Source organism: Sorex araneus, chromosome 10 (genome assembly GCF_027595985.1).
Source record: "Sorex araneus isolate mSorAra2 chromosome 10, mSorAra2.pri, whole genome shotgun sequence".
Classification (NCBI taxonomy): domain Eukaryota; kingdom Metazoa; phylum Chordata; class Mammalia; order Eulipotyphla; family Soricidae; genus Sorex; species Sorex araneus.
This window is the reverse complement of record NC_073311.1, coordinates 38,501,321-38,524,120: the sequence shown is the minus strand read 5'-3', so window position 1 is coordinate 38,524,120 and position 22,800 is coordinate 38,501,321. Positions and strand designations below refer to the sequence as shown.

General features: G+C 40.4%; 1 protein-coding gene across 1 annotated transcript in view; it reads right to left on the bottom strand.

Annotated features, from left to right (window-relative positions):
- CFAP54 (cilia and flagella associated protein 54) overlaps positions 1 to 22,800 on the bottom strand; it is a 330,907-nt gene that overhangs the window by 18,735 nt on the left and 289,372 nt on the right. The window contains exon 68 of the mRNA XM_055118311.1: positions 13,939 to 14,013. Coding sequence (XP_054974286.1) covers positions 13,939 to 14,013 — 75 coding nt within the window. The remainder of the gene's footprint in view (positions 1 to 13,938; positions 14,014 to 22,800) is intronic.

The window sequence follows — 22,800 nt, the reverse complement described above, 5'->3', positions numbered from 1 at the left end:
ACCAGTACTTTGAGCACAGAGAATACAAAGGCTCTCGGTTCCTTGATGAGCAAGAACGTATTTCACCTTGACACAATTGCTGGCAAAGCTCCGAGAGATGAGCATTTTGAAAATGCTATAAACAGCTTAGCCTTTTCTTAGCATTTTGAAGAGCACATTAATAGCCTGGCCTTTTCTTAAGGGCTTTCTTTTCTCCCATAGCCAAATTTGACAGTTAGAAGTGAGCGGTGAGAGGATGGATCAAAGTCAGCGCTGTGTTTTAAAAGCAGTGTGGGACTGATGTCATCCGGCATTGTCTTCAAAAGAATATAAGAATATTAAGTGGATGTCTCCTGAACTTACATACAAAGGATACTCTTCACTTGAGGACAGAATGATAATGTCTCATGTAAGAAAGAAAGATGTAATTCTGAGATGTCCATAAAAATCTATTCAGACAGCTCTTAATGGGGACCAGAAAAGAAAAAGGAAGACCTGCAACTTTCAAGTGAACTGGGAAAAAAAGTAATGTTAATAGAATTATTTCTTCATGATTAGTAAATATCTGCTATAGTCTATGTAGAACCTTGAGCTCAATGCTCTAAATAAGGCTTCTTAAACTTATTCCACCCATGGTCCTTTTTCACTCAAAAATTGCAATATGGGTGAGCACTGCCAGAAATATGTTGAATTCAAGATGTGGTTGATTTTGAAATCATTTTCAGTCATTGTGCACTCAGAACCTTTTACAGTTGTTAAATTTTTCATGACCTTCCACTCCCATTCAGTGACACACAGGCTCACAGCCTACAATTTAAAGGAGTTTTCCATTGCTGCCATTGGTTACCATTTAGAAGAGATTTTGATTAAAAAAAGAAAACAAAAGGCATATTGTTATTTACTGAGATTAGTCAAAGGAAGTTGAAGAGGCTACCACATAGCCCCTCCTTAGGATTTCAGATTCTGAAAAAACAAGTGAAGAGGAGTCAAGTTGTCCCATAGAAATAGGGAACTGAACAGATCAGTTCAAAGGGAGCTTTTAGGATCCATCTAGTTTATCCTCTACTTTCTGGAAATGAACATGCTTAGCAAATCCATAACAATTGGAGGGAGTTTCTAAATTATCTTAAAAATCACCGGAGAATGGGGCTAGAGAGCTAGTATAGTGGGTAAGGTACTTGTCTTGCATGTGGTCAACCCATGGTCTATCCCTGGCATCCCATATGGTCTCTGGAGCACCACCTGTAGATATTTCTGAATGCAGAGCCAGGACTAAGCCCATATGTCAGGCATGCCTCCAAAACACACAAACAAAAGAATCACCTGATCAGGTTGTCAGGAGCAGTCACCAGTTAGAGGAAGAATGGGTCTAAAAATTAAGGATGTTCTTGGATAGTGTCCCTACCCTCAAAAAAAAGCTGCAATAGTAGCTCCTAGCCCATATCATTGTCACTGTCACTGTCATTGTCACTGTCATCCCGTTGCTCATCGATTTTCTCGAGCGGGCACCAATAACATCTCCATCGTGAGACTTGTTGTTACTGTTTTTGGCATATTGAATACGCCACGGGTAGCTTGCCAGGTTCTGCTGTGCGGGCGAGATACTCTCGGTGGCTTGCTGGGCTCTCCGATTCTGGAGGAATCAAAGCCAAGTCAGCTGCGTGTAAGGCAAACGCTCTATCGCTGTGCTATCGCTCCAGTGTAGCCCATATATATATGTATATATATGTATATATATGTCTCACCTGTAATTTGGCATTGATATTTCTGCTCTCAAGAGGTAGAATCTGTTTCCAAGCTGTGGGGCAGACCTCCTGGTTCTTATCTCTATTACTCTTGGGTGTTAATCTCCCATTCTGCTATTTTATATTCCACAGATGAGTGCGATCTTTCTATGTCTGTCTCTTTCTTTCTGACTCATTTCACTCAATGTGATACTTTCCATGTTGATCCACTTATATGCAAATTTCATGACTTCATCTTTTCTAACAGCTGCATAGTATTCCATTGTGTAGATGTGCCAAAGTTTCTCTAACCAGTCATCTGTTTTTGGGCACTCCATTTTTATCCAGATTTTGGCTATTGTAAATAGCTACAATGAACATACACATGCAGATGTCATTTCTACTATACCTTTTTGCCTCTCTGGGATATATTCCTGATGATTGGTATTGCTGGGTCAAATGGGAGCTCAATATCTAATTTTTTGAGAATCGTCCATATTGTTTTCCAAAAGGGCTACACCAGTCGGCATTCCCACCAGCAGTGAAGGAGATTCCCTTTCTCCCATATCCTTGCCAACACCAGTTGCTTTTGTTTCTTTGAATATAGGCCAGTCTCTGTGGTGTGAGATGATATCTCATTGTTGTTTTGATATGCATCTCCTTGATGATTAGTGATGTAGAACATTTTCTCATGTGCCTCTGAGCTACTCGGATTTCTTCTTTGAGAAAGTTTCTGTTCATTTCATCACCCCATTTTTTGATCGGGTTGGCAGTTTTCTTCTTGTGGAGTTCAACCAGTGCCTTGTATATCCTTGATATCAAACCCTTATCGGATGGGTATTGGGTGAATATCCTTTCCCATTCTGTAGACTGTCTTTGTACTTTGGTCACTGTTTCTTTTGAGGTGCAGAAGCTTCTTAGTTTAAGATAGTCCCATTTATTTATCTCTTTTTTCACTTGCTTGGCAGTGGCATGACATGCCGAGGGAAAAGGCAACTGAGATAGAGAAGGAAACACCTAATAGAGAATGTTGGGAGGACCCACTGGGGTTGAAAGCTGCGTGCCAAAAGTAGGCTATAGACCAAACATGATGGCCACTCAATACCTCTGTTGCAAACTACAACATCCAACAGGAGAGAGAACAAAAGGGAATGCCTTGCTGCAGAGGCAGGGTGGGGTAGTGGGGGCTGGGGTGGAGGTGGTGGGAGGGATACTGGGATCATTGGTGGAGGAGAAAGGGCACTGGTGGAGGGATGTAAACAAAATGCAAACATGAAAGTTCATAAGTTTGTAACTGTACCTCACTGTGATTCACTAATAAAAAGTAAAAAAAAAAAAAAAGAGTTGGCATCTGTATCAAACCTTGAAAAGAATGGAGTTGAGATATCCAAAGCCAGAATGTAAATGATGAAAGAGTTTCTGCCTGGTCCATTTGGGAGCTTTCTACTTGAAACCCACTAACCGTGCCAGAGAGAGACCCCACCAGTCACCGAGCCACAGAAGCCAGGTTCTCAGTCTCCAAGCAACAAAGACCATCAAGTACCAGAATCAATGAGCATTTGGATCTTCAGGAACTCAAGCTACCAACAGGAGAATCATCATGAAGCTCCCAGTCTTCTAAACTGATAACCCAGCTAAGATGTCATAAAGTAAAATACTAGAGACAAGTTGTCCTGCTAAAACCTTTTCAAATATATGGCCCACAGAGTCACTGAGCCTAATGAAATAGGGATTATTTGATGCCATACGCTTGAATGCTTCTCACCGGAGTAGAGCGGATGAGAATGGGGACGCTGTGTGGTCACAAGCAGGGCAGGCAGCCATTGCTAATCCGCACCTGCTGCCAGGCTCTCTTTGGGGAATGAACTCAGAGCCCACATCTCAGGCACGCTGCTGTCCCTCCGTGCCAGGCCCTCCTGGTGGAAGCAAATTTACTTGCCAAGATCCAACTCCATGTGAACTCAGCAAACATTTAGATGATAATAATAGAAATGAATTTTGCTTTTTGTGTGCCAGGCACTCACCATTCTAAGAACATACAGAAAGAACTCACTTTACCTGCACACCAAGCCTGCATGGTAAATACTGTTTTTATTTCCAATTCCCCAATAGGGAAACCAAAACCTTGAGGTCCAGAGACTGGCCAGAGATTGTGTGACCACAAAAGCCAGGGCTGTGCTGGGATGTGTAGACAGGCAAGAGGTCTCTCCTTCCTCTCCCTTCATTGGCATGCGACACGGCCTCCCCAGCCCTGACTTGCTCAGCAGTCAACCCTCAGCTCAGTAGCCAGGAGTCTCCAGCTCGGACAAGGCCCAGTGCTGGCTCCAGACAGATGATGGCATTTAACAGCACAGATGCTGGGCTTTGCCAGTCTCCACTGTAACCATTACCAGCCGGTGACATAGGTCCTTTATGAACCACTGACTTCTCTTTGTGTCTAATTAGGCCGCACCTTCCCTTCTACACTGCCAGCCTCTTTGGAGGAAGGGCTCGGAGTTTCTCATCCCCCAGCAGGCCAAGTGATGTCTGAAACTGAACTGAGTTATTATTTTCTAACTCCTCTATTTGTTCTGTACCCTAATCTTGGGTTTGTCTCATTCCCTCCAGACTGGTGAACAAAGACATGAATCATGTCCTCAAGAGAGAACCTACAGCTGAAGCTAGAACTTCCTGTTTTCTGCCCCATCTTCCAAAGTTTTCCTAATCAAAGGGAAACACATCCACAAATGCTTTTGATCCTGTTCACATCTACCTAAGAGTGTTTTACTGATTTCTAATCAGTTTCTGATGCAATAAAAATGTTTAACTTTGGGCCATAGGTGCTTCTATGAACATTGATTTCTTACAGAAAATTAGTGACATTTGTTAAAGGATATCAAGGAGAAATGACTCAACTTCTGAGCTACTCAAGATAATGTCAGGATATTAGCGATGTTAGCTGCTGAGGAAAGGTGAACCTTGTCCTCTATTCCACACTAGAGAGCAATCTGTCTTCCCCACTAAATTGCACCCTTCTTGAAGAAAGAGACTCTAGCTTTTACTCTATCTCAATTTCTAGATCAATGGTTATAACAAAGACACAGGAAAAATATTTACTGTAAAATGCATGAAGTTGATGGGCCCAAGGTTACTCTTTGTGATAGGGCTACTAGGGGCAAACCAAGAGGATCTCTGGAAGTTGCCTCAGGAGCATTCACTCATTTCACTAATATTTATTAAACATCTTTTCAGGGGCAAAGTTGGGGAAGGCACTGAACCTTTCCCAATCTGCCTTGGTAGGAAAAACATATATGGAAGCATGACATTATAACATGCTTTTATAAAAATTTGTATTAACAGAGATATGAACCCTGAACTTCAGAGTGATGAAGAAGTGGCAGTCTGGGTTGTATGAGCAGAGGTTAAATGCGCTAAGATGTCATTGTAGAGCAGTATTTTCAGCTAACAATGGGGATTATATGGGTTCATGAGCACATGATAGGATTAATACATAAGACATAATTCAGAGATCACTGTATCACTGTCATCCCATTGCTCGTCGATTTGTTTGAGTGGGCAACAGTAACGTCTCCATTGTGAGACTTGTTGTTACTGTTATTGGCATATCGAATATGCCACGGGTAGCTTGCCAGACTCTGCCATGTGGGCGAGATACTCTCGGTAGCTTGCTGGGCTCTCCAAGAGGGGCGGAGGAATCAAACCCAGGTTAGCTGCATGCAAGGCAAATGCCCTACCGCTGTGCTATCACTCCAGCCCAAACAGAGTGATTTTAAATAAATTGAGATGTGGAGGTACAGATCTTTGTCCAGCTTGAGCTGTATTTCTATCTACTCCATACTTCTTACAAAACTTCCTTAACTAATATTATAGTGACTTCAATGGGCATCATGTCACTGATGTCAATATCTGATCATAAACACATAAAAATGATCATTTCAAGAAAAAGAAATAGAAGACCATAGGTAGTCTCAATTCTGCCTTGTAAATTGATAGGAATATACATGAATTATGTATATAATAATATCAGACAAGTCATTAGAAGTTCACTGTCCAGGATTTTTTAAAATTAAGTTCAACATGAAAAAAAATACACATTTGCACAATTAAATTGTGCTATGTTCAATTGGAGTTTGAGCATAATGGCAGACATCAGCCTCTTGTATTGCTTTCTCTGAGTGCTGAGAGGAATTTGGGGATATTCTGAGGGGTAAATTTATAGCTACTCTAATCCATTGGAGATTCTTAAACACTGTCACCTGGCTCCCCACAGGCCTCTGTCACCTCTTGCACTTACAAGAGGAAAACAGGAAAATGTGGACATTTTCAATTCCTATATCCAGGAAACCAAGAACTATTTGCAAAAAATTCACAAGCCAAGTAACCTAGTGTCCCAAGAATATCTGCCTTTTAAATCTTAACTAAGGTTCTCAGTCCTGCTATTTGTCATTGGTCAATTCCCTTGCCCATCCCACTCAATAACAATAGCTTCATGAATTGAATATTCATCTCCTTTTAGAAGATATGCCCTCAACTTGCTCTCTGCCCTTCTCCAACTGTACACCTCTCCTCACCGAAAAAGCGAAACTCATTGGGTGTGAATGTCCCAACTTTTCCACCCTTTTCTTATAGACTTAATCAGAGCCCTTTCTGCCTTTAGCGGTGACTCAGAGAACAGGGGTCTTTCCCCTGTGCTTATAGCCAACTCACTGCTCACAGCCCAAAATATTGTCAATATCTTTCTGCTCCTGACCTTCTCCCTGAAGACCTCGCTGCATCATTTGTCCTTCTCTTCTCTTGTCAGACCCCTCTCCTTTCCCAGATCTCTCTTCTTATCCTGATCTTATAACACCGGTGCCCATATTGACTCTATACTCCTCAGGTTATTCTTCTCAAGACTTCTCTCCAGTCTTCTGACCCAAAATTTCTGCCACTAACAGTCAACTTTTTCTTTCTTGCCACTGACTCCCCAATTCTTTGGCGCATCTGCTTCCACTGTTCAATTGAAGTGTTCCATTCCTGAGTGTGGTTAAGTTAAAAAATGCCAGTCCTAGATTTAAGCAAGACAGTTTGACTCCTGCTGTCTTTACGCAGAAGCTGGGGGGGTACCTTGAACATGCTGTTTAATTGCCCTGTGTATCATTCCCCCAGCTCTAAAACAGACTACTAACAGTAACCAACATTTTTAGTTTTTTTTTTAATTAAATAAGATAATGTAATTAAAATAATGAACAGAATCTAGGCTGTCATAGGCTCAGTAAATATTAATATTGTTTCTATTAGTCATAATATTTGCATTTTGTTATTATCATGATTCTGTGTTAGGTAGTATGGTAGGTTTAATAAGAATCCTGACCTAAAAAACATTCCTCCTAAAATCATATAGCACTGTAGTACTGTCCTCCCGTTGTTCATCGATTTGCTCGAGCCTGCACCAGTAACGTCTCCATTATGAGGCTTGTTGTTACTGTTTTTGGCATATCAAATACACCACAGGGAACTTGCCAGGCTCAGCCATGCGTGCTGGATACTCTCAGTAGCTTATCAGGATCTCCAAGAGGGATGGAGGAATCAAACCCTGGTCGACCACGTTTAAGGCAAACCTACCCGCTGTGCTATATCTCTCCAGCCCACACAAAATGATATTTTGCCTTTTTTAAAAGGACCACACCCAACAGCGCTCGGGGCTACTTAGTGTCAGGGACTGCTGCTGGAGCTGCTCAGGGGACCTTGTAGTGCCGGGGATCAAGCCCAGGCATCCCACATATAAAGCATGTGCTTCAGCCCTCTGAGTCACGCCCTGATGTTGTCCGTCTGAAGAGCTGAATAAACTGAAGCTCTAGTTAGAAATGTCCAGGCAAACCGGTGTTGGCGTGGATGCGGGGAGAAAGGGACTCTTCTTCACTGCTGGTGGAAATGCCGACTGGTTCAGCCCTTTTGGAAAACAATATGGACGATTCTCAAAAAATTAGAAATTGAGCTTCCATTTGACCCAGCAATACCACTCCTGGGAATATATCCCGGAGAGGCAAAACGGTATAGAAGAGATGGCATATGTATTTCTATGTTCATTGCAGCACTGTTTACAATAGCCAGAATCTGGAAAAAACCAGAGTGCCCCAAAACAGATGACTGGTTAAAGAAACTGGTACATCTACACAATGGAATACTATGTAGCTGTCAGAAAACATGAAGTCATGAAATTTGCATATAAATGGATCAACATGGAAAGTATCATGTTGAGTGAAATGAGTCAGAAAGAGACAGACATAGAAAGATTGCACTCATATGTGGAATATAATGTAACTGAGAAGTACAAGTTGGCAACGATGCAACTTCTGGCAGATTTCTCTCTGGACTTAGTTACTAAAATACTAAATTACAGAAACCCAAAACTGAGAGGCCGCTAAGTGTGGTCACTCGACCTCATACCTCTTCATCCTCAGCAATGGAAAACAAATTATCTAATGCTTCCTTTTCAGCAGGTCTGACTTTAGGGGAGAGACTCTCCAAACAATAATAGTGAGTTTTGTTGAAATATTGTATGCAATCAAAGTGAAAGTAAAGTGAAATTTATTAGTTACACAGGCAGGGGGGGCTAAGGGTGGGGGATCTAGGGGCGTGGGGGGTTAGGGGTGTGGGGGGGCGGGGTGGAGCTATACTGGGATTCTTGGTGGTGGAATATGAGCACTGGTGAAGGGATGGGTATTCAAGCATTGTATAACTGAGATTTAAACCTGAAAACTTTGTAACTTTCCACATGGTGACTCAATAAAAAAATTAAAAAAATAAAAAATAAATAATAGCAATCCTAAAAAAAAATAAATAAAATTATTGTCCAGTTGAAAAAAAAAAAAAAGAAAAAGAAATGTCCAGGCAACTGGGCTGGAGAGACAGGACAGCAGGTAGAGTGCTTGTCATGCACACAGATGACCCAGGTTTGATCCCCGGCACCCCAGAGGGTCCCCCGAGCACCACCAAGGGTGATCTTTGAGAACAGAGCCAGGAGTAAGCCCTGAGCATGACTAGGAGTGACTCCAACACAAAATAAAACAGAACAAAATCTCCAGGCTGCCTCTTGTTCCCAAAGCTCACATCCTCTCGTATAGCCAATGAAAATGAGTTTTTAATCTCCTTATGTGATGTACCTTATTTTTTGGCCTAGAATGCTCATTTCTATTTCACACTAAGTTCTGTATCCAGTAACCTCCACTCTATCCTGGTCCTATATGAATCTAGTCAGTTAAATTCAAACACACACACACACACACAAACACACACACAAAGTTAACTTTTTTGTATTATGTGAACCAATATGAAAATAATTTAGCTGACTTCAGGAACTTTTCTTCCTAGGCAGCCTTTGAAATAGCATATATATCAGCGTCACTGTCCTGTTTGCAGCTGGATCTCATAATTAATAATGGGCAGAGAGTTGTATCCAAGGTCTTTCCCAGGGACAGTCACAGAAGAACAGAAAGGAGACTGGGGGATCATATTTGAATCCTACCACACATTTGAAAGTTGAAATACTTAGAATTTATGGAGGCAATGAAGGGAAATGGTTCTTCTTTTCATGCCATAAATTATAGTTCTTGATCATTTAGGATTTGTAATTAATTACAAAGTAGGTTTGTGTAGGATAATATTGGTTTGTCCTTTCTGCCTTGCCACAGGGAGCTTAGGTTTATTGGGTTACTCCCATCACAGTGATGTAGGCAGGTAGATAGGGAAAGGCTCTTGGCAATGAAACATAGATTAACAAAGTCTCTGGGAAGGAGGATCCTGAGACTGACCCACCTTGTGGATACAGAAAACAGACCTTATAAGACCTTCAGCAGACCCTGAGGAGGTTGGACCCCTCCCCATGAAGTTCTTCAATTCTGTCGACCTCTCCCTTAATCTGATTAAAATGTGATCCAGGCTAAAGAAGACCCAGCCTCCCTGGTAACCTCCTTAGCAACAGACTTTTACCTGGGAAGAAGCCCCACGTGGGGGCAGGTTGAAGAGACTCTATAAAAGACACCTTGAACAAAGGAAGTGCGCGCATATGCTGTCTGAGCCCATGTGCTGCTTGTGCCCTCGTGGCCGAGCACATGCAGTGCCCGAGCACATGTGTCGCCCGCATCTCCCCCCTTGAGATGTGTACTTTCATGCTTTCGTGTCCAGTGCTAGGATGTGTGTAGAGCTTCCTCCACCCTTGGAGAAGCCCGCGTTCTCTCTTGAGCACGTTACTCCTACTGTTTTTTCCTTTCCACTTATCTCTTCCTCCTTCCCTCAGAAACCTCTAAATAAAATCTGTTACTTCACTGCTTGTCTACTCCTGAAATTCTTTTCCGTGAGCGAAGACAAGAACCCAGTAACTCTGGGTCCCAGGTGGTAGAGGCGGCTGGGGAGAAAGTGAGCGTCTTTCTCCTCCCTGCTTCATGGAAGTCACCCGTGGGGCCCACCGACATCAACAGTGCTCCTGTTGGAGACCAGCACTGCAGACAGGAATATTTTCCCTTTTTCAGCTGCCTTCTGGAAATAATTTCAGAGGCAGTTTTCCTTTTCTCACAAGAAGCCTGGCTGGTCTTTGACATGCAGATTTTAGGTGATAGCCAGGCCTGACTTGACATTGTAGATTCCAGGCTCTGGCCTAGCCTAGTCTTTGGGATGTAAATCTGAGTGCTTTCAGCCCAAGGAAGGCTTCAGTTTTGGTTTTGTATCTTCTTTGGGGGGGGGGGGGCGCTAGATTATTGGCCTGCAGATACAAGAGAAATATGTTGCCTCAATGTTCTTCCTGTAACATCTTTTGGTGCCTTTGGTGACGTCAATGTATTGCGCCCTTTGGAAGTGCCATGATGAGTAAAAGGGGTTCGGAGAGAGATGAGAGATACAAGAGAGGAGAGACTAGAGAAGGAGGCGGCAGTAGATCCAGAGAGGCCGGCGCTGGGAGTGCGGGAGATGGAAGATTAAAGATTGAATAAATGGTAACTAATCAGCAACCAGCATGGTCCTCGTTTTTCCTTCGCCTTTCCTTGACCACCAGCCATCCCGATCCAGTCCACACACCGGTTCCAGGGCACCGAACGTGGGCAGTGAGACAGAGCCACCCGGAGAGCCCGAGAGTGCACTCGCCCCTCGGCGAGCTTTAGTTTTTCACATGCTCCCATTTCTCTGTTTACTTGTAACTTCTTTCTTTGTGCTCTGCTTCCCCAACAGACCCTGTTAACTTGTGAATATTGCTTTTCTCTTCTCCTTAAGTCCTTTGCATAGAGCAATGTCCTTTTTATATGGACACAGGAAGACAGCTAATGCTATGCTTTTGTAACTTGGGAGTTAATTGACTCCAAATGATATTCACTCCTGGGCATCTGTTCTTTCGACATAAGCCTCAGTTGCTCTTCCTAGTACCCCAAAACCAGGGTCCCGACGAGGGACTGGATAGACCCAGGGCAAGCTGTGAGCTACCCTGGCATAGAAATGAGCCAGGCTTGGTGCCATAATACTTAACTATAAGGTAAGAGCATGGTCATGGACAAATTCTCTCATGATCCAAACAGTAACAGCTAGACTAGCCTGTGCTAGGGCTGGGAAAGATTAATCTGGCCTGAGCACTTTAGTCAGAGATCTGTGGCAAGAGGTCCCCAGGAGAGCCACCCTACAAGGTTAATGTATCTCTTACTGCATCCATACAAAATAATTAGTATTAAAAAGTAGAGTTAAGATGTTAATTAAGTTATTGGACTAAGGAGAGGAAGAAACACCCCTAGGTGGTATTTCCCTCCCTTGAGCCTGACTGGTGATCAGGAAGGGCTTTTGATATTTTGATTATGTTGATTGTGCTACAGGACAGGAGGTGTGGTGGCTACCCCCAATGCGGAGAGTTGGTGAGAGAGAGGAGAGAGACCAGGGAATCAAGATGGAGTGCAGAGAGAACTAGCAAGGGGGACAGAGGGAGAAGAATGCAGGGGAAGAATGCAGGAGCAGGTGTGTGGAGAGACGAGAGAAGAGGCTACGAGATGCAGCTGCGAGAGGGAAGCAGAGAAATGAGCAGGAGACACAAAAGGAGACGGGAAGGAAGGGCAGTGTGAGACTAGAGTGGGGAGCTTAGGGAGACTAGAACAGGCACATGGAGAGAATGGAATAAATAGCAACTGATCACCAAACACAGGGAGAGAGGGAGGGAGGGAGGGAGGGAGGGAGGGAGGGAGGGAGAGAGAGAGAGAGAGAGAGAGAGAGAGAGACAGAGACAGAGACAGAGACAGAGAGAGCCGCCAGGGTTCCCTTCTAGCCGGCCAGAGATTACACAGGTTTGAGCAGAGCAATCATTCTCTTCCTTCATCTCCTGGTTGTTGGTTGTTCTCAGTTTCTTTTTTTGGCATAAGCTACTATGGCAATGATTATTTTAATTAAGGAGAGATAATACAGGTAAAGGTACTCCACAATAGATCTGTTCAGAAAGGTCAGTAAGGACCAAACTATATGAAAAAATTTAACCCTGGAAACAAAAGTAGCTGCAGTAGGGATGAAATTTTACTTGGTTAATGTTTACTTCTGGGAGCAAGCTCACAGACAATCATATTCCAACCAGGTACCACTAGTAAATCTTGTTTTGGGTGGAATTCTAGCATGGGGTTGAACTGGGAATCACCTTTTAGATAGAGAGCCCTTTCATCAGTGACTTCATGCTGCACACTGTCTTAATCCCTCTAGGATTCAACAATAAATTTTATAACAGGAGAAGAAAATTATTCCTTTCTTTTATCAATTCCTCTTATTTCCTTTCAAGATTTTCAAAGCAAGATTAAATCCTAAACTCCATTGGAATTATATGACTAAAGGGATAAATAATTCATACATGGGAGAGGACCATTGTAGGAATGACTATGATAAATAATGATGGTTAAACAGTTAATATTTACTAAACATCTATTTGCAATAGGCCTGTTTTCAAAATAATTGAGACCAGGCACTCAAATAGAAATCTAAGCATCCATTATAGCAACCTTATTGACAATAGAACAAAAGTATAAATAAGCAAAATGTTAATCCAAGGAGGAATTGATACACAAATCTTCTGTGTGTAAAACAGAATATTATTCAACTTTAGAAAGGAGTAAAATACTAATGCATGCTGCAACATGGATGAACTTTGAAAACACTGAGCTAGGAAATAAGCCACAAAAATACAAATATTGTAGTATTCTATTTATATGACCTTCTTAGATAATCAAATAATAGAATAGAAGTAGCACTGTAGCACTGTTGTCCTATTGTTCATCAATTTGCTCAAGCGGGCACCAGTAACACCTCCATTGTGAGACTTGTACTGTTTTTGGCATATCGAGTACACCATGGGTAGCCTGCCAGGTTCTGCCGTGCAGGTGGGATACTCTCGGTAGTTTGCCAGGCTCACTGAGAGGGACAAAGGAATCAAAGGCAAACACCCTACCTGCTGTGCTGTCAAGTAGGGAAAGTTATTATTCAATAAGTATAATGTTCCTGTATAGAATAATTTTGGGGGAATAATTTTTTAAAATTTTGGGGATGAATGATAGAGATGACTGCATAACAGTGTGAATTAATATCACTAAAACATACATTTAAAATGGTTAAACTTAAAAGTTTTATATCACACATACTCTGTAACAGAAAATTCACACATACTTTTAACTCAAAATCCTATTGCTTCTAATTGACTTTGAGGAGATAAAGCAAAAGAATTAAATATGTATATACTAGATTCAATCAGCCTCAAGATCCAAAATAAATATTGAGTTATGTGCATACATCATTATATAACACATATATTAAAGAGATTATTATGTACATATTAAGTATGGCAATGCGAATTTTTCAAACAAAAATATCATTAAAGCATTATTTGGGTTTACATAAAGCAAATTAAAGAATTAATGTAAAGATGTGATATCATTGATACCATTGATAGAAAAATTCTAAAGTAAAATACATGGAGAAGATATGAGATACTCTTCAAAATTTTAAAAGTGGATGATAGATTTGAAGTTATTTTTAAATTATCCTCCATGATTTTCTGTACTCATTCATTTTTAAAAAAACATAATATTTTAAACCAAAATAGAATGTTGTTAAAAATACATGCTTATCACTTTTTCACACTAATTAAAGAGGGTTAGGCCCTTGATACTTTCACAGTAGATGTTTTTTGTATTTCCATAGCAACAGTCATACTTAGGAAAAAATCAGATGCAGAGTTAAAAGAGATACATACCTTGGATAGTGGTGATGCATCTTTTTCATTCAAAAACAGGCTTAAAATATTTGAGCAACATTCAAGAACCATGAGCTAGAAAAATAGACAATATATAATGTTGAGCTTATCATAAAATAGTATTTATTTAAGTTATAAACTCTCTCATGTGTCTTATTTAACAATATCACCAAATTCTAATTCTCAGGATTAAACTTTAAGGAAATTGAGGCCACAAGTCCCTTAAGTACCCAAGGCTGTCTGAAAAGATACAGGATGACCATAAAAGATAAAAATTGTGGAGGCAGGGGTGAATGAGAAGAGGCCCACATCAGGCAGTGCTCAAGACTTGCTCTTGTCTGTTTACTGAGGGATCACTCATGGCAGGGCTTGGGGAACTATATATGGTGCTCAGAATCACAGAGGAGTCAGTAGTCTGCAAGCCAAGCACCCTACTCTCTCTGATCCAAAAAGATAAAATAAACAAGCCACTATTTTAAGATTCTTCCCCTGTATGTCCTGCTCAAAATACTACAGAAGACCAACAAATAAAGTTTCTCACACTAAAATAAGATTTAAAGGGAATGCCCTGCCACAGAGGTGGGGTGGGGTGAGGGGGATGGGGTGGGAGGTGGGAGGGATACTGGGAACAATGGTGGAGGGGACTGAGCACTGGTGGAGGGATGTAAAAAAAAATGCAATCATGAAAGCTCATAAGTTTGTAACCGGAACTCATGGTGATTCACTAATAGAAAAAAAAATAAATAATAAAATAAGATTTTGGAATGTATCTTTGAAGAAGAGTGTACAGAGATTCAAATCTCAGGAAAGGGCTTACAGAGAAGAGTTGTTGGGAGTAAGCAATGAAAAGACAAAATGAAAAGGAAATGAGATCAACAGCATGTGTTGTCTAAAGTTGATGGCCCTGCCTCTGTCCCTACTATATGGACACAGCTACATATCACTGTCACTGTCATCCTGTTGCTCATCGATTTGTTCAAGGGGACACCAGTAATGTCTCTCATTGAGTGACTTATTGTTACTGTTTTTGGCATATCCAATACTCAAGGGTAGCTTGTCAGGCTCTGCCGCACGGGTGAGATACTCTCGGTAGCTTGCCGGGCTCTCCGAGAGGGGCGGAGGAATTGAACTCGGGTCGCTGCATGAAAGGCGAATGCCCAACCGCTGTGCTACTGCTCCATCCCACAGCTATACAGACATGTATGGAAACCAAACTAACAAGAGATCTATCATAGGCAAAGCTGAAGCAAACAGATTCTCTAATATTATACTTTTCATTTTAGGAAAGGCAACCAAAGAGAGACATAGACAAAGAGATACTGCAGTGTGAGTTCAGGGGTCCCAACACAAAGACGAAGATGGATATCACTAGGTCAAACACAGATGAATAAGAGGAGGAAAGAGAGGAGTGAGGATGTATATTCCTTGGGGGACTGGTGAACAAAGATTCCAGACCCTCTGCTTCCATTTTATGCCCACAGGGTTTTGTTTCCAGTCCTTGGCTCCATTTCAGCTTATTTGCCATGCCCTGCCAAATGCTGCTTCCTATCAAGCACATTACACTTGAGTCAATCTAAGTAGTTTTTTTTGACTTTCAATGAAAGGTATCTTGACAATAAGACAGAAGGTATAGAAGGTTTTATCCGTATACTATATCACAATGTTGTCAGTATCCAATGATTTTCCTTTACAGTGGTATAAATGCATATTTGTACTAGAATTTGCAAATATGAAAACAGTAAAACTACATTGATTTTTAAGTTATAACTAACCAATACTGATTAAACTCTTAAAATATAGAACAATTAATATACTTTATTTATCTCCAAAAACAAGGCCGGAGTGTGATTGAGTAGGAGTGCACTTGTTCTGCAATTGTAAGGCCCTGGGCTCAAGTCCCAGCTCTACAAAAATCAATTATAAATATATCAATCCAAAACATAGAAAATAGCAAGTTTTCGAGTTCAAAAGCTCTAAGTCATTCAATTCAATTTTTCAAATATCTTTAGGCATTAAATTCAGTGCTGTGGGACACAAAGATGAAGAAACAGACCTCGTCCGCACAAAGCTGACAATAACTGAGAAAAAGATTTATACGTAACAAATAAAATAATAAGACAGTACCTGAGAAGTTGTGGAATGAGTTAATAGGTGCCAGAGAGTGATTAAGAAGTGCTGAGCAGGAAAAATTTCCAGAGATAAAGTGATACGACAGAACCTTGAAAAGAGATTATTATGTACCTTGAAAAGGTAGAAGAATTTTCATGAGCAAAGAATGGGGACAAAAACATTCTCAGTGGAATGAGCATATGAGAAATAAAGCTAGGCATCCAGGAACAGAAGAAAACAAGGAATTGATCAGAGCTAGAAATCCGCCAATTGCAATGGAACCAGATGTATGGAGTGTGGTCCAGACACCCAGCACTGACCCATTTTCTGTGATGAACTTTTCAGGCTTCTGGTCCATTTACCAGGCAGGGAATATGTCTCTGTTTCTAGCAGTTTACAAACAAATCTGCTGCCTATTTGTTTATATCTCTGATTAAATCCCTGCAATTGGTGAAAGCATGTTTCCTACTATATAAAAGGTTTCAGTAACAGCCACGACGGGTCACTGCCATGATTTCATTGAGGGCTATCAAGCAAAGTGACACTGTCAACAACATTAATCACCTCACATAACAGATGGAGACGGCAGTGTTACCTGATAAATGTCTTCCACTGCCTGTCTCAACATTGATCAAACGGAAATCTCGCTTCAACAACATGCTCTTTCTTTGACATTCTTTGAGGCAAAGCAAACACACACCGGAAATTGGCTGATTCTGTGTCAGGCAGGGGAAGACTGCACATGACCTTGTAACAATAGAAATGAAGATGCGGAAGCAGCACACTCATCTGTCCCAGTCAGAAGGTCACTGGAGAAGTGCTGTCATGGCCAGGGATGGGAAGACACAGAAGGACTCAGGCTCTATCTTGGACATTTTCTTTTTTGAGGGGGACAGAGTGTGAGGAATGGCTTTCTGAGTTACTTCAAATATATCAAAGCCAACTTTTTGAATTGAAATTCTCATCATCCTTCATCTCTATGACAGGAGTAGGAGGGGGGACTTGCTAAATTCCATCCTCCAAACTCTTGCATTCTTCATTCTTCTTTGACATGCCATGAAGGGTAATCTAGGGAATCACCGGGTAGATCGTGAGATGTCCTTTCTGAGGAGTGCCAACCGCCCTCTATTAGTACCCTCCTCCCAACTCAGCCCTTCTTTACCAGAGCTCTTTCCTACAGAACCTGGCAAACTCCTGGGAGTTTCCTGCCCACATGGGAGAGCCTTGCAAGGTCCCATGGTGTATTAATATGCCAAAACCAGTAACAAGCTGGGTCTCATTTCTCTGACCCTGAAAGAGCCTCCAGTACTGCATCATTGGAAGGACGCGTAGAGAGACTTCTAAAATCTCAGGACTTGGACGAATGGAAATGTTACTGAGACCACTACTGAGAAATTTGACGATCAACGGGATGATGATGGTGATGATGATGATGATGATGAATGCACACATGCACATCCTACATGAAATTGTTTTAAATAATAAATTAGAATCATTTGCATCAATAGCCTGATTGCTGAGAAGAAAGAATTTCTATGGTAGAGGGAAGAATCCAGTGTGGGAAAATGAAAATGACAAGAAGTCAAAGAGACTGAATTGAATTACTTAATAAAGAGCTGAGTCAGAACAGGGGTGGGAGAAGAAATGAAAAATTCTAGGCCAACTGAGCTGGTGGAAATGTTTTAGGAGTCTGGAATAAATAAAATTGATGTTGGTGAGCCTCTGTGAATGTCTGGGAACTGTGAAATAATTACCTTTTGAATAATCTTAGACTTGTAAATAGTTAAACTATTTTCATGACTTGGAACATCAGCAATCACATATTGCTGAGATAGAGCCCCAGAGAGGCTGAGTTCATTTTGCAGGATATCTGGGCATCAATGGCTGCGCTAATACTAGCTCCCCTCTGCGACAGGTACCTGACTGAAAATTTGGTATGTCCTCATCTTGTAAATACGGAAAATATTTGCACATAATAATTTCTCAACAAGAATTTTTCCACTGAAGCTAATGTATAGCTGGATTTTGCTTTTCAACTTTCATATTTTACTATTTAGTATTTATTGTCTAAACTGCCTTCTGAAATCCAGGTATTTCATAATTGCTGAATTAACCTTTGGTGACTTGGTTAAGCTTTTCAGAACAGGATGCAATTATCCCCAAACAAATGTTTATTTTAAAATCAGGATACTTTGAATCTTTCATATGCTTTAAATTACCTGATATGCCATTATCATATTCCTAAATCTGTGAATGAAAGGTAAAAATAACAGTCATTCTAAGACAATTTTATTTATTATATTTTTACAAAGGACCTAAAAGATTTCCAGGCCAGCAGTGTTAGGAACATCTGTACAGAAGTCCTCCTGACACATCTTAAATGACATCTATTCTGAAAGTTCTTGGCTTACTTAAGAACACAGGGATTAGGGAGGTATAAGGGAAATGAAAAGGAATAAGAAAGAAAAGTTTTGCTATCTTCCAGATAAACCACAGATACATTTTCTGAGGGTTGGAGTGATAGCACAGCAGGTAGGGCTCTCAGTGCAAGAGACCGACCCGGGTTCAATTCCTCCGCCCCACTTGGAGAGCCTGGCAAGCTACCGAGAGTATCTTGCCCGCACGGCAGAGCCTGGCAGTCTACCTGTGGCATATTCAATATGCCAAAAACAGTAATAACAAGTCTCACAATGGAGTTGTTACTGGTGCCCGCTCGAGCAAATGGATGAGCAATGGGATGACTGTGACAGTGACAGTGACATTTTCTGAACCAAAATCCCACCCAAAGCATAAAGTGTGATGAAAACAAATTCTATGACTAAGGTTATAAAATCTAGACCAGAATCAATTTCTTCAAGTGTCTAAGTTCATTTCTAATTAGCTCCAAGTAAAGGTTGTCAGACAGTAACTAGCAGATGTAGTCAATGGCATTTATTTGGTAGAACCCTAAATCTAGCCTTTTTTTTTCTTCTGTTGTAAAGTGCTGTTAGTGTAATACCGAAGGTGGTGGGGCTGGATGTTCAACAATGTTATTTCCATCTCCCAGTCTCCAAATGTTATTAACTATTTTGTCAATTCTCCTAAGTAAGTAAGATTTTTTTCCTTCAATTTGCTGACATTCTCTCTTGTATAGAGCTAACAGAGTTGGAATAACCTTAAAAATGCCAGTGAGAGCCTGATAATATGGTTTCTAAGTTTGTTCTGCTCAGTGACTATTCCACTCACATACATGTTTCTACCAAAGACATAGAAGACATAGAAGTTAGCCACATGGGACTACCACTCAGAGATAGCTCAAGTAGTAAGTCACATGCTTTGCACATGGGAGATCCTATGTTTGGTCCAAGCACCACATGCCATTCCCTTGTCCTAGCAAGGTGTAGCTTCCATGACAATTTTCTGCTTGTTTAGTTTTGAGCCATACCTGACTGTGCTCAGGGCTGGCTTACTTCTGGCTCTCTGCTCAGGGGTCACTACTGGAGATGATAAAGAAAAAATGTAATAAAAAATTCTATGACAGAGGTTATAAAATCTAGACCAGAATTAACTGAAGTATACAAGTTCATTTCTAATTAGCTCCAAGTAAAGGTTGTCATGACAATAACTGGCAGATTTAGTCAAGGGTGTTTATCTGATATAACCTCAAATCTAGCTTATCTTTTCTTCTTTTGTAAAGTGCTGGGTACTTCCAAATTTTTTAAGCTAGCACAAACATTGGATGAGGCAATTTCTGTCCTCTAGATTCCTCTCTCATCACTTACATTCTAATGAGTCCTCTTACCTCCATTGATTCCTGATTATATCATAATCAAAGTCTTATCTCAGATGTTGGTTTCTTATAATAAATCTGATGACTCCCTCGCAGCCCTGGGAAATACTCATTACTCTCATTCCAACCAAGAGACGCAACTCTTCATCTCAGAGCAGTATTTGAATAAAAGATTCATTTTCAAAAACAAAAGGAAAAATAATATGGGAAAGGTGAAGTGACTGATCCTGAGTAGTAATCAAATTGTCCAAGCATCACCAAGAGTCTCTCACCCACACAGTGCTTGCCCACCTGCCTCACACGTCCAAACCAGAAAGATGAATGGGCTCAGGAGGAAATGACCATTTTCCACATATGACCTCTATTAGTAGTGAGTTCAAAGAGAAAGAATGTCAGCAAAGAATATTCAAGAACATGGTTCTAAGACACCAACCTAATCAGTTTGCTCTATCACTGAAACACAATGATTGCAAGTAATCTAAAAAGAAGTGCAGAAAAGAAAACGAGAGCTGAGTTCTTCTTGAAAGCATATATGAAAGAGCAGCCATGTACTTCAAGAAAAAAAATTTATAATCACAAGACTTTCAGATATCAGATCTACTGGGAGATTGATTATAGGAATTCATCATATTATTAAAATCATTAGATGCCTGGTAATTCTGTTGCAACATCTGAGGACATTTGGAAGAACCTTCAGCCAAAATTGTAAGATATCACTTCTATGATAAATGCAAGCACAGGGCAGAGGAGACAGCAATGCTGGAAAGTGGCATTTTGCAAAGGCTAACTGTTCTTGCCTGATGAATCCTCGTACCGCTGGGCTTGTTGCTTTCACAATAATGAAAAATGCATGCACACACTATTCTGGTAAATTCAGACTGAAAATGCCAGCACTCGTTTCTTTCAGAATATACTCTGAAAATCAAGAGTATTGCCAATTCCCATGCTTTTTCATGCTATGAGTGCATATCTGAGTAAATTTGAAAACCAATAAAAGCCATACTAATAATATTCTAAAGAAGTAAAAAGTGTTTGGTTATTGGTAACAAACTGAATATTAATCTAGCACAAAGTGATTTCAGAAAAAAAGATGTAATACACTGGAAGAAAAGGTGGGGGTAGAATGGAGTGGAGAAGCTTTCAGAGAAATAAAAGAGATAGGACCTAAGTGGCTATGAATTTAATCAGAAAAGCAGCACAGAGTGGGCCCAGAATCAAAGCAACAAATGCGTCTAGTGCCTTTCACTAGAGCAACAGGATATAGGTTTCTAAGGGGAAAAAAGGAATTGAGCTGTGATAGTCATGTACTGTTAATGCTTCAGTAAACAACAAACCCATATTCTACAGTTGCCCCAATGCACTATACCACATAGCCTACATATATGTATATATATACACATATATATACATATATACACACATATATAGTAGCTATAAGATCTAGGATTGTATAATTACACTCTATGACATTTATGGACTGGAGTGATAGCATAGCGAGTAGGGCATTTGCCTTGCACGTGACCAACCTGTGTTCGATTCCTCCGTCCCTCTCGAACAGCCCGGCAAGCTGCAGAGTATCCCACCCACACGGCAGAGCCTGGCAAGCTACCCGTGGTGTATTCGATATGACAAAAACAGTAACAAGTCTCACAATGGAGACATAACTGGTGCCCACTCGAGCAAATCGATGAACAATGGTATGACAGTGCCACAACATTTATAAAATGGTCAAAATGCCTACCAATCCTTTTCTCAGAGTGTAACCCTATTGTTAAGCAACATGTGACTATTCGATAAATGGATACATGGGTAAAGAACAAATCAATGGATAAAGATATAAAAGACCTAAACAATAATAAGAAAATGGGGAAAAGATACATTAAGAAAAATCACATAATACAATAAAGAAAAATAATCATAGCACACTACACTTCTCAGCACTGAATAGTTTATAGAGGATATAAATTAAATACTTAGAAGGGATGGAGAAAGAAGCTAAAAATAAAAAGTAGGCTAATTCTTTTTATACTATAATAAAGTGATAGTATGTAAAATTGATAAATATTTTAAAAACCCAATTATTTGTGTATGACCTTAACACTGTTGTCAATATTTCTGGCTTTCCTCCTTTCAGCCTAGTAGCAAAATTGTTATGGAATGTGATCTAATATGGTAAATGAAATATCATTGGAATTGATATAATAAACATATTAAGCACCAGTGTTTTATTTGCCACCTCGCATCAAGAAATTGAATTAAGATACAAGTGGAAATTCAATTTAATTTAGTACCTACTCAGTTGAGTAGAGTAGACATGGGAATTTCCCATGTGTACTACCAAAGAAGCAGTGACGCTTCCAGCTTATTTCAGATGCATCACTAACATAAATCCAGGAGAAGGAAGTGTTTTATCCAATGGGTGATTTTGGAAGAAGCTACAGAACTACGTTCAGCCCCTTTCTGGTTATTTTTATTGCTAATATATTTGGAGACCACCATACCTGTAGGCCAATAGTTTTTTATCCTCCAGGACATAGGGGTCGTCAGTGTATCCCATTACCCAGTGAGTTCAGAACTCAGGTAGGGTGGAAACAAAATGACCTCTGCCAGAGTACAAAGATCAGTGATCCCAGAACCATTCAACATGTTATCACATTAATAGCTTTTTGTTTATTTAAAACAATACAAAGGAAAAGACTGAATATGATTATATGCATTTTCTAGTTTGTCTTGCTATATTATCTGACCAATCAAAATGTTCAAATAATTCACTTAGGTTAAAATTAATGCTATTTGGTTGCAGTGCATTCTTTCTGAAAACTTGCAGTTATATCTGCACAGTTTCTCTAGATAGGTTTGTTTACGTTCACCATCAGATTCTGATGATTGGTTTACTTGGAAGAGCTTTGAAGGGAGTATTAATTATGCGTCTAAAACAGAGGAGGGAGCCTTTTATCAACCAAGAGTCATTTGGATATTTATAA